Raw genomic sequence first — 20,067 nt, forward strand, 5'->3', positions numbered from 1 at the left:
TATTACATGGCTTGGAATCTGTGACACTAAACTCCATTGAGGAGTGGAGGGAAGAGTCACAGGATAAGCAGTGGCCCCTAAAGGATTCTGATACTGCAGCTTTGGACTTGCCCATTCCAAAGATGCCAGATTCCGCATGCTATTAAGTAGAAAGTTCACAAGAGAGAAGAGGAAGACAAAAATTCATACTGGTACCTGGAAAACAGACTTCTTCCTGGAAAACATAAGTTAAGGAAAGGCATACAAGAATAATAGACTAACCCCAAGTAAATCCATCTCACGGACTTACTTACAGTCAGATATCAAGCAGCTTCAGTGTTTGTGAAAGAAAGGAATCTTCCTTTCTTCAATGACTTCCAAATTTCTGTGAACGAAATTTTATCATTCATCAGTGTGAATTCTTGCTAATATACTACTCTGGAAAGTTTTGGTTAGCAATTAATAAGACGATAGTTAGTGGTCTACACAGATTAAAAGACGAAGAAATGCTCAAAAGTGATTAAAGATGTAATAATACAGACATTACCAAGTCTAAGAGACAATGAAGGAGGCCTGTGTCCTTTCAGGAGCATTTTGTTATTTCAATCTGTATCCACATATGTAGGTTAGGTACTGCTCACAGCAGCATCAGAAGAATAGTCAGCTTTGAATAGATTACCTCAGAAGCAAATTCAGCTGAGAAAGCTAAGCAAGAATGCTTTTCCAGAAAAACTGTAGTTTATATTCTGCTTCACACCTGGCCTACAAAAAATCTGCTCAAGGCAGAACCAAGCACTGCTTTCTCCGCTGTTTTTTATCTTATGAATGCTAGAGCATCAAGTACAACAAAGTTTGTTAAAGCCAGAGAAAGTGGAAATAATATCCATGTCCCTGCTCCAGTGCCCAACAGGAACCTAACAATGAGGAGTGCAGAACAGGGCTCTGCTTTGCTGCTCTGCCACCAGAAGGTTCCACACACAGCAGTGGGAAGGCTGTCAGAAGGCATGGGAGAAACCCAACTGAATTTCTGCAAGCCGATAGATCCCCCTATATTCTTACCAGTTCTTCTAATAGGGAAGCGGGTAAGGCATCAACAGAAAGCCCCTTGGTGCTCTCCTGATTCAATGGGATAAAATAGTTCCTAAAGGGTAAAGCAGTTCACTCAATTTTCATTCTTCAAGGCCATACACTTTATGACCAGTCCACCCAAGGCTGGTCCCTGACTCTGTATGCTGGCACAGCACATTGTGAAGGGTGGGGGTTGCATTTCTGCCATTATGAACTCTGTTCTAAGTAAGAGCTATATTAAAATCCAAATACTTCTACAAGAAATGTTACCGTTGCTCCTCTATACATACTATATGATGCAAATCTAAGTTTTGAACTCCGCTGACTGGCGGGGAGAAAAAAATAATTTGAAAACAGCTGCATTTTCCAATTCTCCTACCAACCAACTTGTTCTCTTAGCCTGGCTGTGTTACCACAGTCACGTTACCCTCACTGGGAGTATGCCTAAGCATACATGGATGTTTGAAGGCATATACACACAAAAATTACAACACACGTGTAAATTTAATTCTGTATTTACTCATTTGCTGCAAGCACCATTCCTAATGGAAAATAGACCATGTCTCCTTTTTAAGAGAATGATTAGGACCACATGTTTCACTGACTCTTACGCCGAGGACCTAGCCGATACTTTAGAAACCAAATTACTAACAGCATACTAAACTTATTTCCCTGGTGGAAACCACTGGCTACTAACTTAGTGAATATGAATACATTTGTCCCTAAACATGCAGATAATCATCATACAAAGCCAGAGGCCTAAAATGAGTAGGTATGGGGCAAATGAGAGTAAGGTTCATATGCAATAGTAACATTCTATCACCGAATTACTTTGTTTATCTGAGAAAGCCAGTGTTACATCACTTTTCCTAAAGAGAATATAAACAGCACATTTTTGAAGAAACAGTTACTTAATGTGCAACTTGTCACCACTATCAGCTTTAACATAATAAAATACATGTGGAAAATCCCTTGAAGCAAACCTTCTGCAAAGCAGATTCTTCCCTAGTCTGGGTCAGAGGGTGTGTATGTCTATGAAGGAAATGCTATCTCTCTCTTTCACACACCCACTCACTGTAGGTCATACAGCAGAGCTCACTGTTGTGATATGTCTGCTGCACGCATGGCATCAGCTCCTCGAGGTAAAGAAATTACCGTTGTTTCTTGAGGAGCATCTGTGCCTTGTAAAGAAAACCAACCAATCACACTTCAACATATTAAATAGTAGCACCCATTGAAATTTCAAAGGGTCTCTAAAGGACTTTGCAGACAATGAATAAAGCATGCTTCAGCAAGGTAAATACTATTCTCTGTATTTTGCAAATATGGAAACCACAGCACTACCTAGCTGAATAACTTGACTAAAGTCACTCTGATAAAATGTGGAAGTGACAAGCTCCAGACTGTAATTTTGGAACCACCAGACTTCAATCACTAAGTCTGGATGAAAGCTTGCACAACTTGATGTGGCAAGGTACAATGCATCTCTGGGCAATAGATAACACCCTTCATTCTCTTTGAATCAATGAGCAATATCTGTAGTAATATGTCGGAGGCAGGCAAGCTAGGGCAGTTTGCCCCAGATTGTTTTAAGAGGTTAAAGGAAATTTTCTAGTAACTGGATCCTACCACACCTTGTATTTCACACTAGGCTCCTAGGTGACTTCTGTGTAGGACCCTGAAGAACCACTCTTGTACTAACCGAATTCTCCATAACTAAGCAAGCTTCAGCCTAGTCTAATAAACATTTCCTAGCACAGCTCTGTCAAGACTTTGACAACATAAATTTTATATTATACCTTTGTCTTATGAGCAAAGGTTGATAATTTTTTCAAATTCTGAGATGCACAAATAGTAAATATTAATGAAAAGGCAAACAGTAGACCCTTATTTCTTTTAACTTCATAAGTAAACTCAGACATCTGAATCAAGAATATCATCTTTAAGTAATTCTGGTATTTCAGCCCTTATCATAAATCTTCAAACTGTTCAAACTATTCTCTGTTGCTCTAGTTCTCTCAAAGTTTACGTCAGAAGCAGAATAACCTGTTCAATCTCCTTAATCAAAGAAAAGCTTATATAGCTCAATGATATTAAGAGAAATAGAGAAAACAGATGAAAGGGCAAACGGATATGTAATTATGCCACTTATATATAGTAAATAAAGTCATTTAATGCCATTACAGAATGTTTTTTGCAGCCTGAGTTGACATTTCTTTTCATTACTCAGTAGAATCTCTCTCAAAACTACTGGCAAAAGAGAATTATAGGTGAGCAGCAGCAATGGGTTAATAAAAGATGGTATGTTATTAGATAAACCTTTTACAGGTTTGCATCTGAAAGTCATAACATAACCTTTTATTTCATGTGTCACTGTGACAGAAGGTTTTCAAGGCAGAGTTCTTGAAACTGCAAGATGTTAAACAGATGTACTGTACACCCTTCCAGATTTAAATCATGAGAACTGCATTTGCAGTCTGTGTGTTGTATCCCCATTTCTTTCCCTTATCATCTTTGGATGCTTTAAATAAACGAGTCTGGTTTATGCACTTTTTTTTTTCCCTCTTTAACTTTTTTTTTTTAATACAACAGACCCTAAAAATTACTTCCTCCCATTTTTTTCCCTTCAGATTAGAAAAGGTTATTCAAAAAAATGTCTTTTCTGCAAGGAACTCTCCTTGTTTTGCAGGTGCTGGCAACCCAATCCAATTTGTTAGTGTAAAAAAAATCATCCACTGCAGAAATAGGCAGGAATAATAGCAGTAAAAAGAAATAAAACAAGCTCTTCTGAAATTTCAGCCTGAATATGCCTCCACCTTACGGAAATACTGATAATCCCCTACCTTTTCAGTTTCTGTTGCTTGCACTCTGACAAACCTCTGTGTAGAAATGTTTGCACAATCTAGCTTGCATGCCCAGTCAGATGCCACCACTTGTGACTTTGAGACAATTAGTGCAATTGTACTTTAAATACGTAGAGTAATCTAGATCATCAGGGACTACTAGTAGTCTTCTGGTCCAAATCCTTTGAAAAGCAGGGCCAACTGTAAAGTCAGATGAAGCTGCTTAGAGTCTGGTTCAGTCACATATTGACTGTCTCTAAGGATGAAGAATTTTGCATCTCTGATCCAAAGCCTAACCAACTCCTCTGGCAAAATTTTTCTACCTTACCTCTAAGCAGAATTTCCCTTGTTGCAAACTGTGTCAATTGCCTCTTATTCTGTCAATGTGCACTTCTGATGCCATGATTTTACTAATTTAGTGCAACACAGAATTAGTATTTCTCACAAAGGCACACTACTGACTCACGTTCGACTTGTTGTCCATGAAGATCTTCAGGCCTTTATCTGTGAAGCTGTATTTTATCCAGTCAGTCCCCAACTTGTACTGCTGCAGAAGGCTATTCTAACTCAGGCACAAGACTCCAGATTTGTTTTTCTTGGACTTCAGGAGGTTCCTGCAAGCCCATTTGTCCAACGTGTGAAGGTCCCCACAAATGGCAAACTTGTTATGGTTCACTTAGTCCCACCGTCCAAGTCATTAATGAGTTTAAACAGTACTAGCCCCAGGGAAACAGACTGTATTGTATATACCGCTATGTACAGAATGGCTGAACTCATGAACTGTATGGTATGTTCCATGCAACACTGCATGAAATCAAAGTTTCCGATTAATAAAAATACGTAAATTTGCTAAATTGAACAAATAATTTTGTAAACTAGTCAGCATAGTAAAACGGCTAGAACTTACACTATATCATAACGGCACTTAAGCTTTTTTACATTGATGCACCTTCTAATTGACATTGCTGGCATTGTTCCTAGGTATTCATTGCTACAGAGAAATGTGGCATGTAAATTAATGGAGGAAGCACACTCCTTAATCCAAATAAATTTTTAAAATCTCAATAAAATACACTAGAGAAAAAGACAGTCATCACACCAGAGAACTCATTGAATGCATCTGGATCTGAAAATCGCAATTACTTACCCCGTCAAAAAAAAAAAAAAAAAGCTCAAAGACTTTGCATGTCATAAAGCAAACAGACAGTAACTCCAGTAGAAAGAAAGACTAGGCACGTATGGATGAACATCATAGCAAACAATTCTGAAAAAAAATGCAAAACAGCAAAAACATGTAGCTTTTTATCCAAGCAGAACACAGATAAACCACGAGGCAGGCAGTTACAACAGAAACAAACATGGAAAGAAAAGCCTCTACAGGAAGACTGATGTATGAAATTCAATAATGAAATTGAAACTATTAAACACTGTAAAGTGTACACTAGTACGAAGTAAAAAAAAAAAAGGCATGAGTAATCACTCTGCTGTGAATGCAATATTGCACGAGAAGCATGCTGGTTGATGGATTGGGGTCAGAAATGCTCAGCACCTTTCAGATTCTAGTCCCTGGAGCCATTTGAGTTTAGGAAATGTCCAAATTAAGTACAAGCATGTGGAGATCCCATCTTGCTCTGAAAAAAGAATACATATAAATTGTTTCTATTGTGGCTATCTCTGTCTTGGCACTTACCTACTTAGGAAAAAGAAAATATATTCCGAAGTCCTGTCATGCTAAACTGCTCATAAAACTCACCTTGCAGAAATTTGTTTTTCAAGTGCTTGGAAGCAAGGCAATGGACAAACGGGCAGACAACTCTTGCCATGAGGTTAGCCACATCACTGAAGCTTTTAATCATCAATTTACCCAAGACAACCAACTTCACCCAATCTATGAAGATCTTTCTATCTAAAAATTAATATAAATGAGATGCATTTCACCCATTCTGCCTTCTGCTGTTACTCATCACTAGACTTATCTTGATAAATAGCACAGTATAAAACAGCACCAAATTAAAAAATGGGGGTGCATTTTAAAACATGTAATATTTAACTGAGTTGAAGTCAACTGCAAAAATCAAAGTAACTGCAACCATTTCAAAAGCGTTTTGAAATTTACTTTCACAATATAGAAAGCTGGATAATGGAGTCAAACTTTCCAACTGAAAGTCAAATTTTCATTTTAAAAAGTGTTTAAAAAGTAATAGTTTATAAAAAATCTAGAGCTTTCACATAAATCTTCCAAAGAGCATGGAAAGTCAGAACAGTCATAAATACTTTTTGAGGAAAAAGTGAGAAAGATTTTATTAAAAAGATGAACTTTGTGCTCGGCATGAAGTTACTTTTCAAGTTTCTAAACACCAGAACTATGTGAATAATTGCTAACCAATCTCAGATAATAAATTAGACTGACTTGAAAGAGAAGTTGGGACGTTGGAGAGAAAAAAAAAAAAAAAAACAGGAAAGATTTTTTTTCTCCTTAGTATGAAGAAGAAAAGATCTTGCTTGGACTGCATGAGATGTCCTAACTAAACCAAAGACAACCATTTATATATCCTTCTAAACCACTTCAAGACGTCTTTCACAGACTTTCTCCCTGCTCTGCTTGTCCAAAGTAGCTGGTGGGTATCTTGCAGTTTTCAGCGTTTGGTAGGCAGCTCATTAAACCAGAAAAGCAGGTGACTAGGATTAATTTAACATCAGTACTGATATCATTCCTCTTTACAGGAGAAAAATCCCATCTTAATATGATCATAAATATTATTATGATACTGTACTATCATTACATCAGTGATCATTCTTCTGAAAAGAGGGAAACATTTCTTCAGATCTCTCTCCCCATATAAGACAGGGTATACTGAAAGAAAAAGCTTCATCTTCTCCTTACTAGTTCCTTCACATTTAGACTTTTGATAATATTTAGAGCTCATTAGTGAATTTGATAAAAATTAGAAATAACTTCGCATGTTCCAGATCCACACTTCTAGTGAATGATCCACCAAAAAGTATTAACCAAATTCTCTTCTGCATAATTGTCTTATTAAAAAAATCAAATGCCTGAAAGAGAGAATAGAAAAGAAAAAAATAACCTGCTTTTAAGCTATATTTTCCTATCAGGAGAGAAAGTCAGGCATACACATCAGTTCCTTCAAGGAAGCAGTAAAGAAATGTTTATCTGTTGAACACTGCTTTGCTAGGAAGGGTACACATCAGTACGAGGCTACATACATTAGAAAAAATCCTTTGCTTTAATAATAGAAAAGACTGTTAGGTCAGCAAATATGCTCAGTATTTTACTTTCCCGAGAACAGCTGCAAGGTCTCCAGTACATGGGAGTAAGTGGGAGAGGGGAGAACTTCACCATTTAACTGAACCAACTAAAACACGCATCCACTAAACAGAGAAAACATGATGGCCATTATAAACTACAGCAATCTCCCTGTGCATACTTCTACTACTTTTTGTAAGCTCTTCTGAGATCTTGAACATATGCTAAAATTAGAAATTAACTAGGAATTTGGGACATAATAGCTTTGAAGAGATGATAACTTGCTTCACTTAGCATAAATATATAGATGGATGTTTCCTAAGCAAGAGCAAATTTCACATTATTTTTCATCCTCCATCATCATTTCAAATACAGCTAAACCAAGCTACAATGTATTTTACATGCAATTTTAGACTCTCTCAGAACTTTGGGCAAATGTCTTCTTGCAGTGAGCAAGACTCCTCTGCAACAAGACTATGTTCTCATATTCTATAATTGGTGAAATAATTACGCTTTATATAGATAAATTTCAAGCCTGTAATTGCCGTGTATAGATTTTATGCTTCAGCGTAACATTTATTTCTTCCCATTTAATTAAATAATGTGTACAAAAAGTTCCTGACAAAAATCTTGAAAAAAATACTTCATTTTAAAAACATTAAATCTATTTATGAATCTTCAGTTACTTCTGTTGTCACCTGCTAAGCAGTCAACACTGAGTAATGAGCACTAAACTTTCCACGCCTCCTCCAAAAAAATAACATCCTCTATATATGACTGGGTGATCTAACATTAAATACTCACATAGAAGTTTATTTCTACCTATCCAAAGGCTGGCCTACCTACTGGCAGTTTCATCAGGAAAAAGCAAGCAGTGAATTAACAAACCAAACTTGATGGCTATACATAAGCGGTTGCACTGCTTTTTCTGTAATATATCTTTTCTTTTGAACAACCACATTGCTCAGATGCTGATATTTTACATTACTTTTTAATTAAGGGCACAGCTAAACACAAACTCTAATCACATATAACCAAATCTTTTCATTTCAGTTGCACCCATCACCCTACTGAATTCTGAGATTATTTAGATGGTCAGTTAGAGAGCTACTTCAGCTAAGACTGCAGCATTGTTTTTTGACCAGTGTCAAATCAAAGACGCAACTGATGCGAAGGTAATAATCTCAAATAGAGAATCTACATACTAGGTACTGCTCAAAGAGAGTACATACCTACAGTACAGATGAGTGCATCTGCCTTTCGTTTTGAAGGAGCTAAAGATTTGTATCCACAGAGTTTTGTACGCTAAACACAAAAATTCACTTAAAACGGCCAAGAAGGTTGAAAAAGTGCTTTGTATTGTAAAACGTCAGTAACACTTCTTTCTACACCCTTTCCTAGATGACTTGTAAAGATATAAACTATCTCCACATGCCTTCATTTCATGTTTATTTTTCCATCACTCATCTAAAAAAGAGAAGTAAACGTACATAGTGAAAGTGAATGTGTTTGCATTTTGCTCTAAAACAGGAAAAATGCCTGGATTGAAGAGTCTGCCACAATAGAAAATGTCACAAGGAACCTATAAATCTGCTTGTAATATAGAATAGAGCTAGATATTTACTTGACTAGCAATTGTGCTGATCTTGCTGTGCCTTTAATTTCAATTAGAATAGCTGTTTGGTCAAGTAACATTTTAGGGTTTTGGACTGTGAAAGCACATATTCAGAGGATAAAGGCATTAAAGTATGTTATTTGGATTTCCAAATATTTTCAAATTTCACTGTGGAGACACCAAATGTTACTTTCCTTTAAAAACACATATTTATAAATTACACTAGCTGTAGCAGTGTACTTATGGAGTTAGAACTAATGACAGAAAAAAGGCAATTAAAGAAAAATCAGTCTATATTAGGGACATATCTTCTGTGTTTCATGACTTAAAAAAATGCTCAAGTGTACATTCTTTTTAACTGCATATTCTGACATCATAAGAATAGGATGTAACACTGAAAAAAACCCAAGTTCTAGCAATCAATAGCACTCACCGTGCAAAGGATCTCTGTTTTCAAATATATCAGTTTAAGATGCAGAATGAGGAATGCCAGAATACTGCATCAATATAAATTAAGCTCCCACTAGAACATAGCACACAACAGGATAAGCTATGTATAAATACTACATTCAGAAAACACACACTGTTCAGACAGCATAACACAAATACCAGATTTAAATTTAAATTCACAAGGGAAATGTTAGAAACAAAGAATCAATAGTTTGAAAAACTTTCATAGCAATGAAAAGTAATGCCATGAAAGTAGTAGGAATAAAGCACCTGCATGCTGCACACTGTCAGAACTTCTCAGCATCAAGGTACACATAAAAAGATAAAATGGAAAATGTGATTTGCTACTGCAGTCCTCAGCATGAACAAATAACATATCCAAAACTAGCTCAAGAAAGTCATTAGAAGATGGTTGATTCCTACATCAAAAATATACATTAAAAGGCCAGATAGCAAATCTATATGAGAAGCTTTGAGAGGTAACAGAGATTCCTTTATCAAAATCACGATCTTGATAAGATTAACAGCCAACAGTCAGGTTTATCTGCCAGCTACTTCAATAGAAAGGAATATAATGATCACAATATGATAATATCGTAGTAATTTCAGTGCCTGAAAAATGATGTCCCCCTTCTGAAAATAATGACACCAATCTAAATCTTCCTCGTACTCTGTCCACAATAGCCCCTAAACCAAAGGCAGCGCCATAACATAGGAATCTGCAGGGCAGGGGGTCACACTCATGTTTTCAGTAAATATTCTCTCTTGACTTCATGATTTCTCAGGAGCAGGGGGAAGAGGAGGCAATTTTTACAAAATGTGTTATTACATAACTCTTTCATTATAGGAATGTTTATTTTAATAGGCCATTACAGGCATGAATAAAAGCATAAAATGTATTACATGATGTATTTCAGGTGTCATTCTAGGCAATTAAAACCCAGCTGGGTCATCCAAAAGGCCTGTCTGTGAATCTGATTGGATTTGGTTTGCCTTTTTTATTTTTTAATAAATTATCAGTACATCTTCACTGTCTTTAGGACTTCAGAAAAGTTTTGAAGGACAGCCGAGATCACCAACAACATTAATCAAGATATAGATGTAATTCAAAAGTTTACCTCTAAAACATATACTGCAGATTATAAAACTTATGGTTTAAATTGCTATTATTAAATGCTACAGTTGCTTAGTAGCCAATTGAAATTGTGTGGAGAAAATTTCAACATGTGGCTGGCTGATCAGAGTGTTGACATCCAAATGCTGTAGCCAGTTTTAAGTTTAGGATGAGTTCTTTATAACAATAGTAACAATGCTCCTGGCCTCAGTGACCATAGACAGTAAGGAAATACTTCCTGCTTCTTTACAAACTGCCTACTTGAATCATCCTAGAAACCTACACAAAACCAGTCAGAGATGAGAAGGAAAACGGTAATGACAGAGAAAGCTTGCTTGACTAATTAATACCTTTTTGTGGTGGTTGGAAATCTAAGTCTTCAAATACCCACTCCTACTCAGCCTACATACTTGCCTCTTCATGGCTCAAATATTCCTCCCTGTCAGTAAAAGACATAAAACTATAACAGGATTTTTTTTTAAATGCTACCTTGTAAGTACAATGCAAAATTAACATGTCAGCATCTCATCTGAAAATACCACCTTTTTTTTCAGCAGCAAGTGGGACTTCAAGATGAACTCACACTGAAGAAAAGGCGAAATCTTGCAATTTTGGGATGATGGGTCAGAGTGATGGCTTGAGATAAAATTTTTAAATTAAGTTGAGCACTCAGGAAGAGCAGCTCAAGATTAAATGATCTACAGTATCTGCACTTTTTTTATTGTTGTTCTTATTGGATTTTATTTTCTTGCTTGCTGGAATACATAAATGATCATCGGCAGCTACTACCATTTGAGGGATTCTGAAGTGCAAGATGCCAAATATTTATTCTCTATAATATTATTAGTATTTTCATGCCTACAAATACAACTCACACTACAAAGCTGCACCATGCTACTTATATTGACTTTTTTAAAGAGAACAAGACCTATGATAAAATCTAGCCATTACAGTCTCTGAGAAAGAAAAAAAAATATCCAGGCTATCCATATAAACTCCAAGAAGACAAGGTGGCAGATAGTATTGAAAACATAAAAATACGATAGGAAATTTTAAAAGCGATCCTTTGTTGGAGGAAGTTATTACTGAAGCATGTCTAAAATTTAGTCTGAAATCCTACTGTTTATTACTAATACTTCTATAAATTTAGTTTATTAAATGAATCCACATCTATTTAAGTAAAATATTTTAAAACAAAAAAATAGTGTTGTCTTAATAGACTTTGGTGTGGTCTTGTGATTCTGGCAGCCAACAAGCATAGATAGCTTCACAATTTACATATTGCAGAGAATGCAAAGAATTTATAGTTTTAATTGACCATGACTTTGTGACTATGATGCAGTGAATGCTTAGATGAAAACAAACAAACAAACCTCCAGAAATAAAGTTCTAAAGAATCAGTTGAATCAAATTCTTCATCACATAAACTCTTCAGCCAAATAGACTCGATGAGATAGACATGTACATATATTTCCCCCCTTCCCATACATAATATATAACAGACTTGACACTCATCAAACTTTTGATAAGTGCAACAACTGGGTTAATTAAAAACTTTTCTGACCCCACAGTTGCACAATTTACATGAACAGAAGTGGGAGCTGGGCTCATGCTCTGTGAGGGAATTCTAAGAAATTACATATCATCCAGCTCAGTACATGTTAAAGTTGGATGGCCTTATCCTGAGCGTACTCTGGTAATGCAAAATGCTAAATCCAAATTCTTTGAAAACAACTGGTGTCACTTTGATGAGCTCCAAGGTTAGGGAATCAGTGCATAACTCCTGCAAGAACAGAAACTAATCCAAGAGCTTAAGATGCAAGGGACATGCATTACAGACTTCTAACACTGAGCCCCAACAAAGATTGTGAGGTTTTAAAAATGGGATTTTGCTATGCTCTTCACTTCAAAGCCTGAGCATCACTTTTTGATAAGTCTCCTTCTAGAAGGAAATTCCCAAAAAGGCTAGTTACTCCTCGTACCTTTAAATGGCCATAATTACAATTCAATTTTTAAACACAATTTAGTATTTTCTGAGAACAGACCTCTAATGAGACGCTTTTGAGAACTTAAATATTCTCTGTAACAAACAAATCCTTACATTATTTTTTTTTTCCTCAGTGGAATGCATATGCAAATAAACATATACAATTTATACATGTACACATTTAGAAGAAATTAATAGAGAACTTCAAAATTACTACCACTAGCACCATTTGCTTGCATGCACAAAAGAAATGCAGTACAATCTTCAAGTTCATGCTCGATTTTTTCCCCATTAGGCTCCTCCCTCCCTCAGTGAAGTACAATACCACTTTTTAGATGAGTCCCAGTTTCACAGCTAAGAAACTAGAGTACAGAGAAAAATAAGGATAAGCCAACTGTATCAGATTTTTCAGAATTTTCAACATTACATTTTTACATGACCAAATAAAAAATAGTTTCGTTTACATCCACACAAACACAACGCTCCTTCATATTTAGCATGTGGTGTCACAAGGCAGGCGCTCAAAACATGACGTACATATGTTTAATGACCACTTTTCAACACTTTGATTAAAATGACTTATCCAAAACCACGTGTGAACTGTGTGGCAGATGCAGGAAGAGATTCCCGTCTGGCATTCAACTACTATAAAAATGAAGCCATGTTCCTGCAACCTCTTACTTCTTTCACTACTTTTCATATTCCAAACAAATGAATTAAGAATCTATCAGACAACAACCTGGTTCACAAGGCAGACAAAATGCTCTCCTATTGATAAGTCAAGTCTCTCCTCTACACTTCAGGAAGAGGGTACAGCAGAAAGATGTTGTTTGATTTTAAAATATCACAGTGTTTATGAATTTGAGGTTCCTCTACATTAAATAAAGTTGTTGGTGAATTTTCTCATGTTGATGTTGTTCTTATTTATTGTGACAATTTTGGAAATCAAAATTTATTATTGAAAAAACCTAACCCTTGTACCTAGTGTAGTTATACAATTTCTAATCTAGGTCTCAAGAAAAGCTGACACCTTTGGGCTCACAAAACATGTTAAGGAGCAGAATTTGTGGCAGCAGGTGAAAGCAATTTTTTTGCATACTCTATCTGGTGCTCCATCCCTTTTTATTCATAGTCAGCTTCTCTCATCCACCCTTAAAAACATGGAACAGCAAAAGAGCACATTGACAATAATGCAGTCACATTTCTGCCTCAGACATTTACACCGGTACTTCAGACTTACTTCATCCAAACAACACTGGAAATTTCAGACCAAACTCTGCAAAGCTACAGGCAAGTGGAAAAAAAACAACAACCTAGTAATGAATCACCTCTTTTATTATTATTTTTCTTATCTAGGCAATATATATATATATATTAAACGTGTACAAGCAAAAGCCTTTCATTAATATGAACATGCATTTTTATTCAGTATCCCCTCACATAACAAGACATCTCAGCTATAAGCTTTCTTTTGGCTACCGCCAAAACTTAAAAAACACTTTCTATTACAATATTCCTCATACCAAAAATATAAGCTATGTCTCATTTTGAGCCCTTCCTATGACATCTGGATACAGAACTATCTCATAATCATATAAAGCCTGCAAAATTGTGTATATGTGGGAATCACGTACTACAAACAATCTTAGAATTGGATTTTCCATTTCACTTCTTCAAACTATTTCTATTCCTTAATACTTTCCACTTTAAGACAGAATCTACTTCCCTAAATTTTCTAGAGACCAAAAGCTTGAAAACATTTGTAACTTGGTATAAAAGAACTACTTTTGATGAAATTAAAGAGTTGAGTTTGGTGGTTGGTGCGAGGGTTTTTCATTGCAGAAAATTTAAAAATTCAAGCAAAAAGTTGGCTCAAGGCACCATATCAAAGCGAGGCAGTGCACATTTTCAACTTGGCAGGACAGGCAGAAATAGAGCTGAATTTCAAAACAGAATCTCATTTTAGACACCTTTGTGTGGATGTTTCAATGAACTGGCATTTTTAAATGCAAACCATTCCACTGGAAAACTTCTAGCCAGTTTTAGTACTTCCTTAATAGACACATACAAAACTTAATTCCTCGCTTTCTCTTCTCTGTTAGGAATTACTTCCAGACACATTGTATTACCCCAGGCCTTCATCAACTGCTTTTCAGTTGCAGAAACCTCTATATGTAAAAAAACTTCCAGCAGTATTATGGACATGAATATAATTTCATTTGACTTGGACAGCTCTCTGTGGGCCACAAAAGTCTATTTCAACAAGGAATAACAATTAAAATATGGCTATATTAAGGAAAAACCCACACAGAAATGCAAAACCAAAACCAAACCAACAACCACCATGCATAAGATGATTAAAAGAAAAAAAAAAAAAACCAAACAGAAAAAAGCCAATACATTTTATATCTTTTGCTCTTCTCTGTGTTCACAACACTGATTTCAGAAGCCTTTACCAGATGCTAGGAAATTTTTGCCAGGATATGTTCAAATGAAATTACTTTGAAAATAAGAGATGATCTGGAGGTTAATAAAAAAAAAAACCTACCACCTTCACAAGTTTCCACAAATAATAAAATTTAAAACATCAGATAAATTTCCAGCTATCAAATATTTCAATACTTCAGTTTACTGTGGGTTTCTTTTTTTTTTCTAAGGCATATTCCAAATGGCCTTCTGGGACAGGAAGACTAAGGTTTCTGTAAAAAATGTTATATTAATTTTTATAGTGATGCAAAGTCAGGGAAGGGTTGTTAAGGGATGGCCTCTTGCCACAGGGTGGAGTTTTGTTTTGGTATCCTTTTAGAGTCTGCAGGTGTTTGGCAGCAGCTGAAATCAGGGCCAGCTGTGATATTTCAGCTCTGATATTTCCCTCCCCATATTTCTCAGAAGTGATGCATCAGGGTGATGTCTTACACCTGATGTACTCAACTTGTGTGGTATGACTGTAAGTGCTTCGAGGGGAGGGGGGGGCAAAAAAAGAAAAATAAAAGGTACCACTGCATGGCTTTCATTTTTATCTTCAGCTGGCAGCATTTACACAGTAAAATTCATTAGTATGAATGGATTTAATCCGGTAAAACATCAGGTAACAAACAATTTATTAAACAAAGTTAGAACACTGCATAAGAACAGCAACATAAATTACATTGCAAAAAAGGGGAGGGTAAAGTTTTAAAGAAAACAAAAAAAAAAAACTAGTTCAGTCCCCTCAATTTACCAGCAAAGATCTTTGTTCTTTCATACTTAGCTACAGTACAGTGCGTACCTGTTTTTGTTTTGTTTTATCTTTTGGGAGAATTTGAGTAATTTCTATTAAAAATGGTATTCTCTTTTAAGTTTGTTTTGTTTGGAAAACCTCAAACCGCATTCTATTTCATACACATGTTCCCCAGGGTATGTTAAATGGGACCATACTGAGGTCACTAGTAAGTTTTTAGAACGTTTTAAGAATTCCTTTAATGTTTGTACTATCTTAGCCTGGTTAAAAGAACATATTTTTTAAAAAAATAGCTTGAATTTTTTTTTCCTCTAGAAAGATTTATTAAAATAGTCTATACTGTACTAGTAGGAGTTTGCAAGAACTTTTACAAACATTGTTTCCTCCCTCTTGTTTTTAAGAAAATTGTTCCCCTAACTAGTGGAACTGCTCCTCTTTCTCTCAGCCTTTTCATCCATACATCCACAAGTACTCATATACTTCCATGCACAGGCTGATTGACTTAGCAGTACAAATGCCTGCGGTATTCATTTTAACTTCACAAATGCATAAAAGATTATAATCAGTGGGAAAACTGGACATTTCACTCCATTCATGGAAAAAACAGTATCACCTGGCACTCCAACTGAGTAAAAAATTTCATGGCTTTTGGCAGCTCACTTGGAGTATGATTGAAGCTGTTAATGTTATTAACAAAATGCCCTGGGATTAAAAATGTGTTGCTTTATCTCGGTTTATTGACAAGTTATACAAACCACTGTTGGCCTTCAGAGTTCTGAGGTCCTTGCAGTTAAAATAAAACAAAATTTGAACACGTAACCCCCTTGTAGCTGATTAAGTTCCATTAGACCATTTCAGTCATCTACTTTACTAGTTTTTCCTGTCTCCTCAGACTTGCTTCCATTCCTTCCTCGCATTATTCCACTCCTCTTCCAAGATATTTGTCTTCAGCTGGTACCAGCCCAGTCCACCTCGTGTAGCACTACTGACAGCCGAACTGGCATATGCTTTGACAATTGTAGACATCCATGCAGTGCATCTTGGTCGCTAATGGTGTGAGTCTACACTTACCATGAATGATGGTTGCGTTATGGATGTCAAAATCCAGAGATCAAATAGGAAGATAATGGCAATAAAATTAACTTTAAAAAACATAATTGTGATTAGATCCAATTCAGCTGGTAATGCCCAAAATGGCAAAACCTAGTTATTAACCTAGGTTACCAGAAATATATTAGAGTTTGTTTATATTGAAGTATCGTCAGGTTTGATGTTTTCCTGGGGTTTTTGCAATGGTCGAAAGCAAACCACTATGAAAAGCAGATTCCTGCATTACAATAAACTCTTTTTATTTTGTATCATGCTGTTTGTACTTGTTATATGACATTAGCAGGTAAGGTTATTAAATGCAAGCTGAGTGACGACTTTCCTAGAAATACATTTTCTGATTTAAAGTGAGCCTGAAAAAAAATCCCCACCATATTGTAATGGAAGCACTGTGAAGAATGATTACAAAGTTCTTATACTTAATGACTGGTTGGAGCTTTACATAAGAAAAATCTTGCTGTGATTACAGTGTGTTGGTGGTGATGGTTTTTCCCTGTTACAACTGGGATTTCATGGTGCAGAGGATACCTAGTTTACAAATTCTCAGGTGTTGCTATACTTCTTTCTTAATCTTAGACATACTTTTAAGACACTATCATGCTTTCTGAGGTTTCAGAAACCAAATTGTAGACTGGCTTATGAAAGAGCAAAGCTATACACAAGCATGTGTGTTTATCCCAGACACATGCTGTCTATACAGGAGCAGAAGGATGAGCAGAAGGACGGAAACTGGGCAAGATGCAATGGCAAAAACTACAGTTCAGAAAAAATGAGAAGGTGAAAAGCTTTGCTTGAACTGTCCCTAAGCCTCTAAATCCAAGCTCTGGATAATGATTCAGGGCAATGAAGCCACCTGTGAAGGACTGACGTCTTCACCATCAAAATAAAAATTTGTGTAGAAATTAGAAAAATGTACTTAAGAGGCTGAAAATGCTGCTCTCAGAAGTGCTGGTCTGCTGGATGGTCTCTCAGATACGTAAAGGTCAAGTGAGGGGCTTAATTTTATAGAAATGATGTAAAGTGAATATCTTGCCATAAGTGCAATATCTCAAAACGTCAACACTTTTCCATATGTCAAGAAAGAAGAGGAAAGAACTGTGAAGTTCTCCCCCACCACCACCCTTGAACAGAACGGTAACTGTGAGAAAATGTTTAAGGAGGCAAGCGGTGTCAGAAACAAAACAAATGTATAACATGCAGCACTGCTACAAAAGCTGAGATTTCATTTCCAATACTAATAAGAACACAGTGTCTGAGTGCCGTTTATTTCAGAGAAGGGCATAAACCCCCAACATTTTCATGCAGCTGCATGAGGAAAAAAAAGAAAAAAAAGATCAGTTTACCCTCTGTGGGTAAACATTTGAAAAACCTGTCATATGGTGGTATCTGACTACAAAGCACCGTGATACCTTTTACAGATAGGCTAACTTCTAACAAGAGCAAAGTAACCAAGCTAAGTTCTTTTCAGTTTGGGAGGTAATGGCCATCCCAAGACACACGGTGTTTTACAAAGCTGTCTCTTTCAGACTATTCAGACTAGACATGACTTCTTCAAATTCGCAGCATCAAAAGAAAAAAAAAAAGCAAAGAATATTTTTCCAATGTTGCTCCAAGTACAGCCAAGTCAACCACGTTCTGAGTAAAATAAAGACTCCTGCTGTACGTTCTTCAAAGCCCAACGTTAATCCCTAGGAAAGTTATGAAGTGAAAAAATTGGCCCATGCATACTTTACAGCATGGTACTACATCATTTTAAGAAGAAAGAGCATATTTATTTAAGAAAAGAAAAACTTCTTTCCTTGCAGTAGCCTAACAAATGTTGTCTGGTACCTCTAAAAGTATAACAAACATGTTTTATAAACATATTCCTTTATGACAGGGGTTGTTTTGATCGTTCTTCTTTCCCAAAGGCTACAATTGTATTCACAATCCTGACAGACACTTCTCGACAGTAAACACGAACACATCCAAAGTTAGCTGCTTTCCCCCCCCCCAATGGCCAACCATTTCTCTGGTTACTCCTTATTAGAAATTAATTTAAAGGAGATTCATCACAAAATGGAATAGCCATAAAGTACTCCATTACACTATTCAAGGCAGTGTAATTCATTTTCTGTTGGGCCCTTTAACCCATCGCAAGCCAGAGGATGAGGGGAGGGATCACACAGACACGATAACTCTACAGAAACTCAGAAGTAAGAATATTGTTTATTAGGCATAGATGTAATTCAGTGAAAGACTTAAAATTTTAACTAAATAAAAAGCTGAAGGGTTCTCAACCAGGTAAACCCCAACAGGGCAAGAAAAGGTTGAGATCTTTCTGTATATGGCTTTTGTGCTTAATTTGTCTGTGTTCAGTGAAGAAGCTTCCCATTTTTTTGTTTTTTTCAAACAGTATAGATTCTGGTTATCTATACTTCATATGGAAAATCAGGTGCTTGTGGACAGCAAGAAACATACTTTTCTGCATATTTCTCTGACAAAAGGCAATTACATATTACATTAAAGTTTCTTTCCCTGCTTTGCTAGCCATTTTTGAAAGACAGACTTCATACAAGACATGGGTCACCTACAGTTTAATGCATTACGGCAAAATCTGTGTTCCCAAGCATATAATTAATTTAAGGCCCTGCATTTAGTTGTTGTTGTGCCATATTGCTGTCATAAACTCAATTTACTATAACTCTCGATAGCATTTTAAAGTAGCTGAAATCAGGTCTGTGTGGCAGGAAAAGTGATCATTACTCAGCGTTTATAAAACACGTGTAATAACGTATAGAAAAAAACTTGTGAGAACCAACCTGAGGATCCGAGAATACTTGCTGCATATTGTTGATTGGGCCAAATGGAACCCCACTACCTTCAAAGAGCTGCAACCATTTGATCGTTGTTTTTTCTGAAAACCTAAAAGCAAATAAGAAGCACGTGGTTTCAACTATGTGCTTTCAGATTCTGAAAAATGTATAGCATGTCTCCTCCCTGCCTCACTGCTTCCATACTCTTCCCCATCAATTTCTTCCCAGGCAGTGAACAACATGTCAAAAATGTATTACACGTGTTATTCAGAAACGCAAATCCCAAAGACATAGGGGAAAGTACATAGATGAACCGACCTCTACTTCTATCGGATGATCTGAAGCAACCCAGCAATGATGCAAAGCTAAATTTTTCAGCAGTTTCAAATAAGGATCAGTGGGTTTCCTTCAACCCTTAATTACACTAATGTGCTTCACATTTGTTTTCTTTTATGTATGTATTTAACAACAGAAAGATAGATACACTTTGGGTACGAGTCCAATATATACCACTCACTACAAGCTGATGTAAAGCGCCACAATGTTTTTCCTCCATTAATATTGACATATGTTTTGGATGTAACAGCCATATCTTTCTGTCAGATTACAACATCAATTACATAT

The 20,067-nt window shown here is 36.1% G+C and overlaps 1 protein-coding gene across 8 annotated transcripts in view; it reads right to left on the reverse strand.

The window, feature by feature from the left end:
- SUGCT (succinyl-CoA:glutarate-CoA transferase) overlaps positions 1-20,067 on the reverse strand; it is a 329,484-nt gene that overhangs the window by 173,108 nt on the left and 136,309 nt on the right. For 7 of the 8 annotated variants that reach the window (XR_008448763.1, XM_054059901.1, XM_054059902.1 and 4 more), the window contains exon 12: positions 19,450-19,552. Coding sequence is in view for 7 of the 8 variants with exons in the window: in XM_054059901.1 (XP_053915876.1) it covers positions 19,450-19,552 (103 nt within the window). In the remaining variant the exon portion in view is untranslated. Of the gene's footprint in view, positions 1-5,473; positions 5,522-19,449; positions 19,553-20,067 lie in introns of those variants that run through there. The other variant, XM_054059907.1, reaches the window with a different exon arrangement.

Source organism: Cuculus canorus, chromosome 2 (genome assembly GCF_017976375.1).
Source record: "Cuculus canorus isolate bCucCan1 chromosome 2, bCucCan1.pri, whole genome shotgun sequence".
Lineage (NCBI taxonomy): Eukaryota > Metazoa > Chordata > Aves > Cuculiformes > Cuculidae > Cuculus > Cuculus canorus.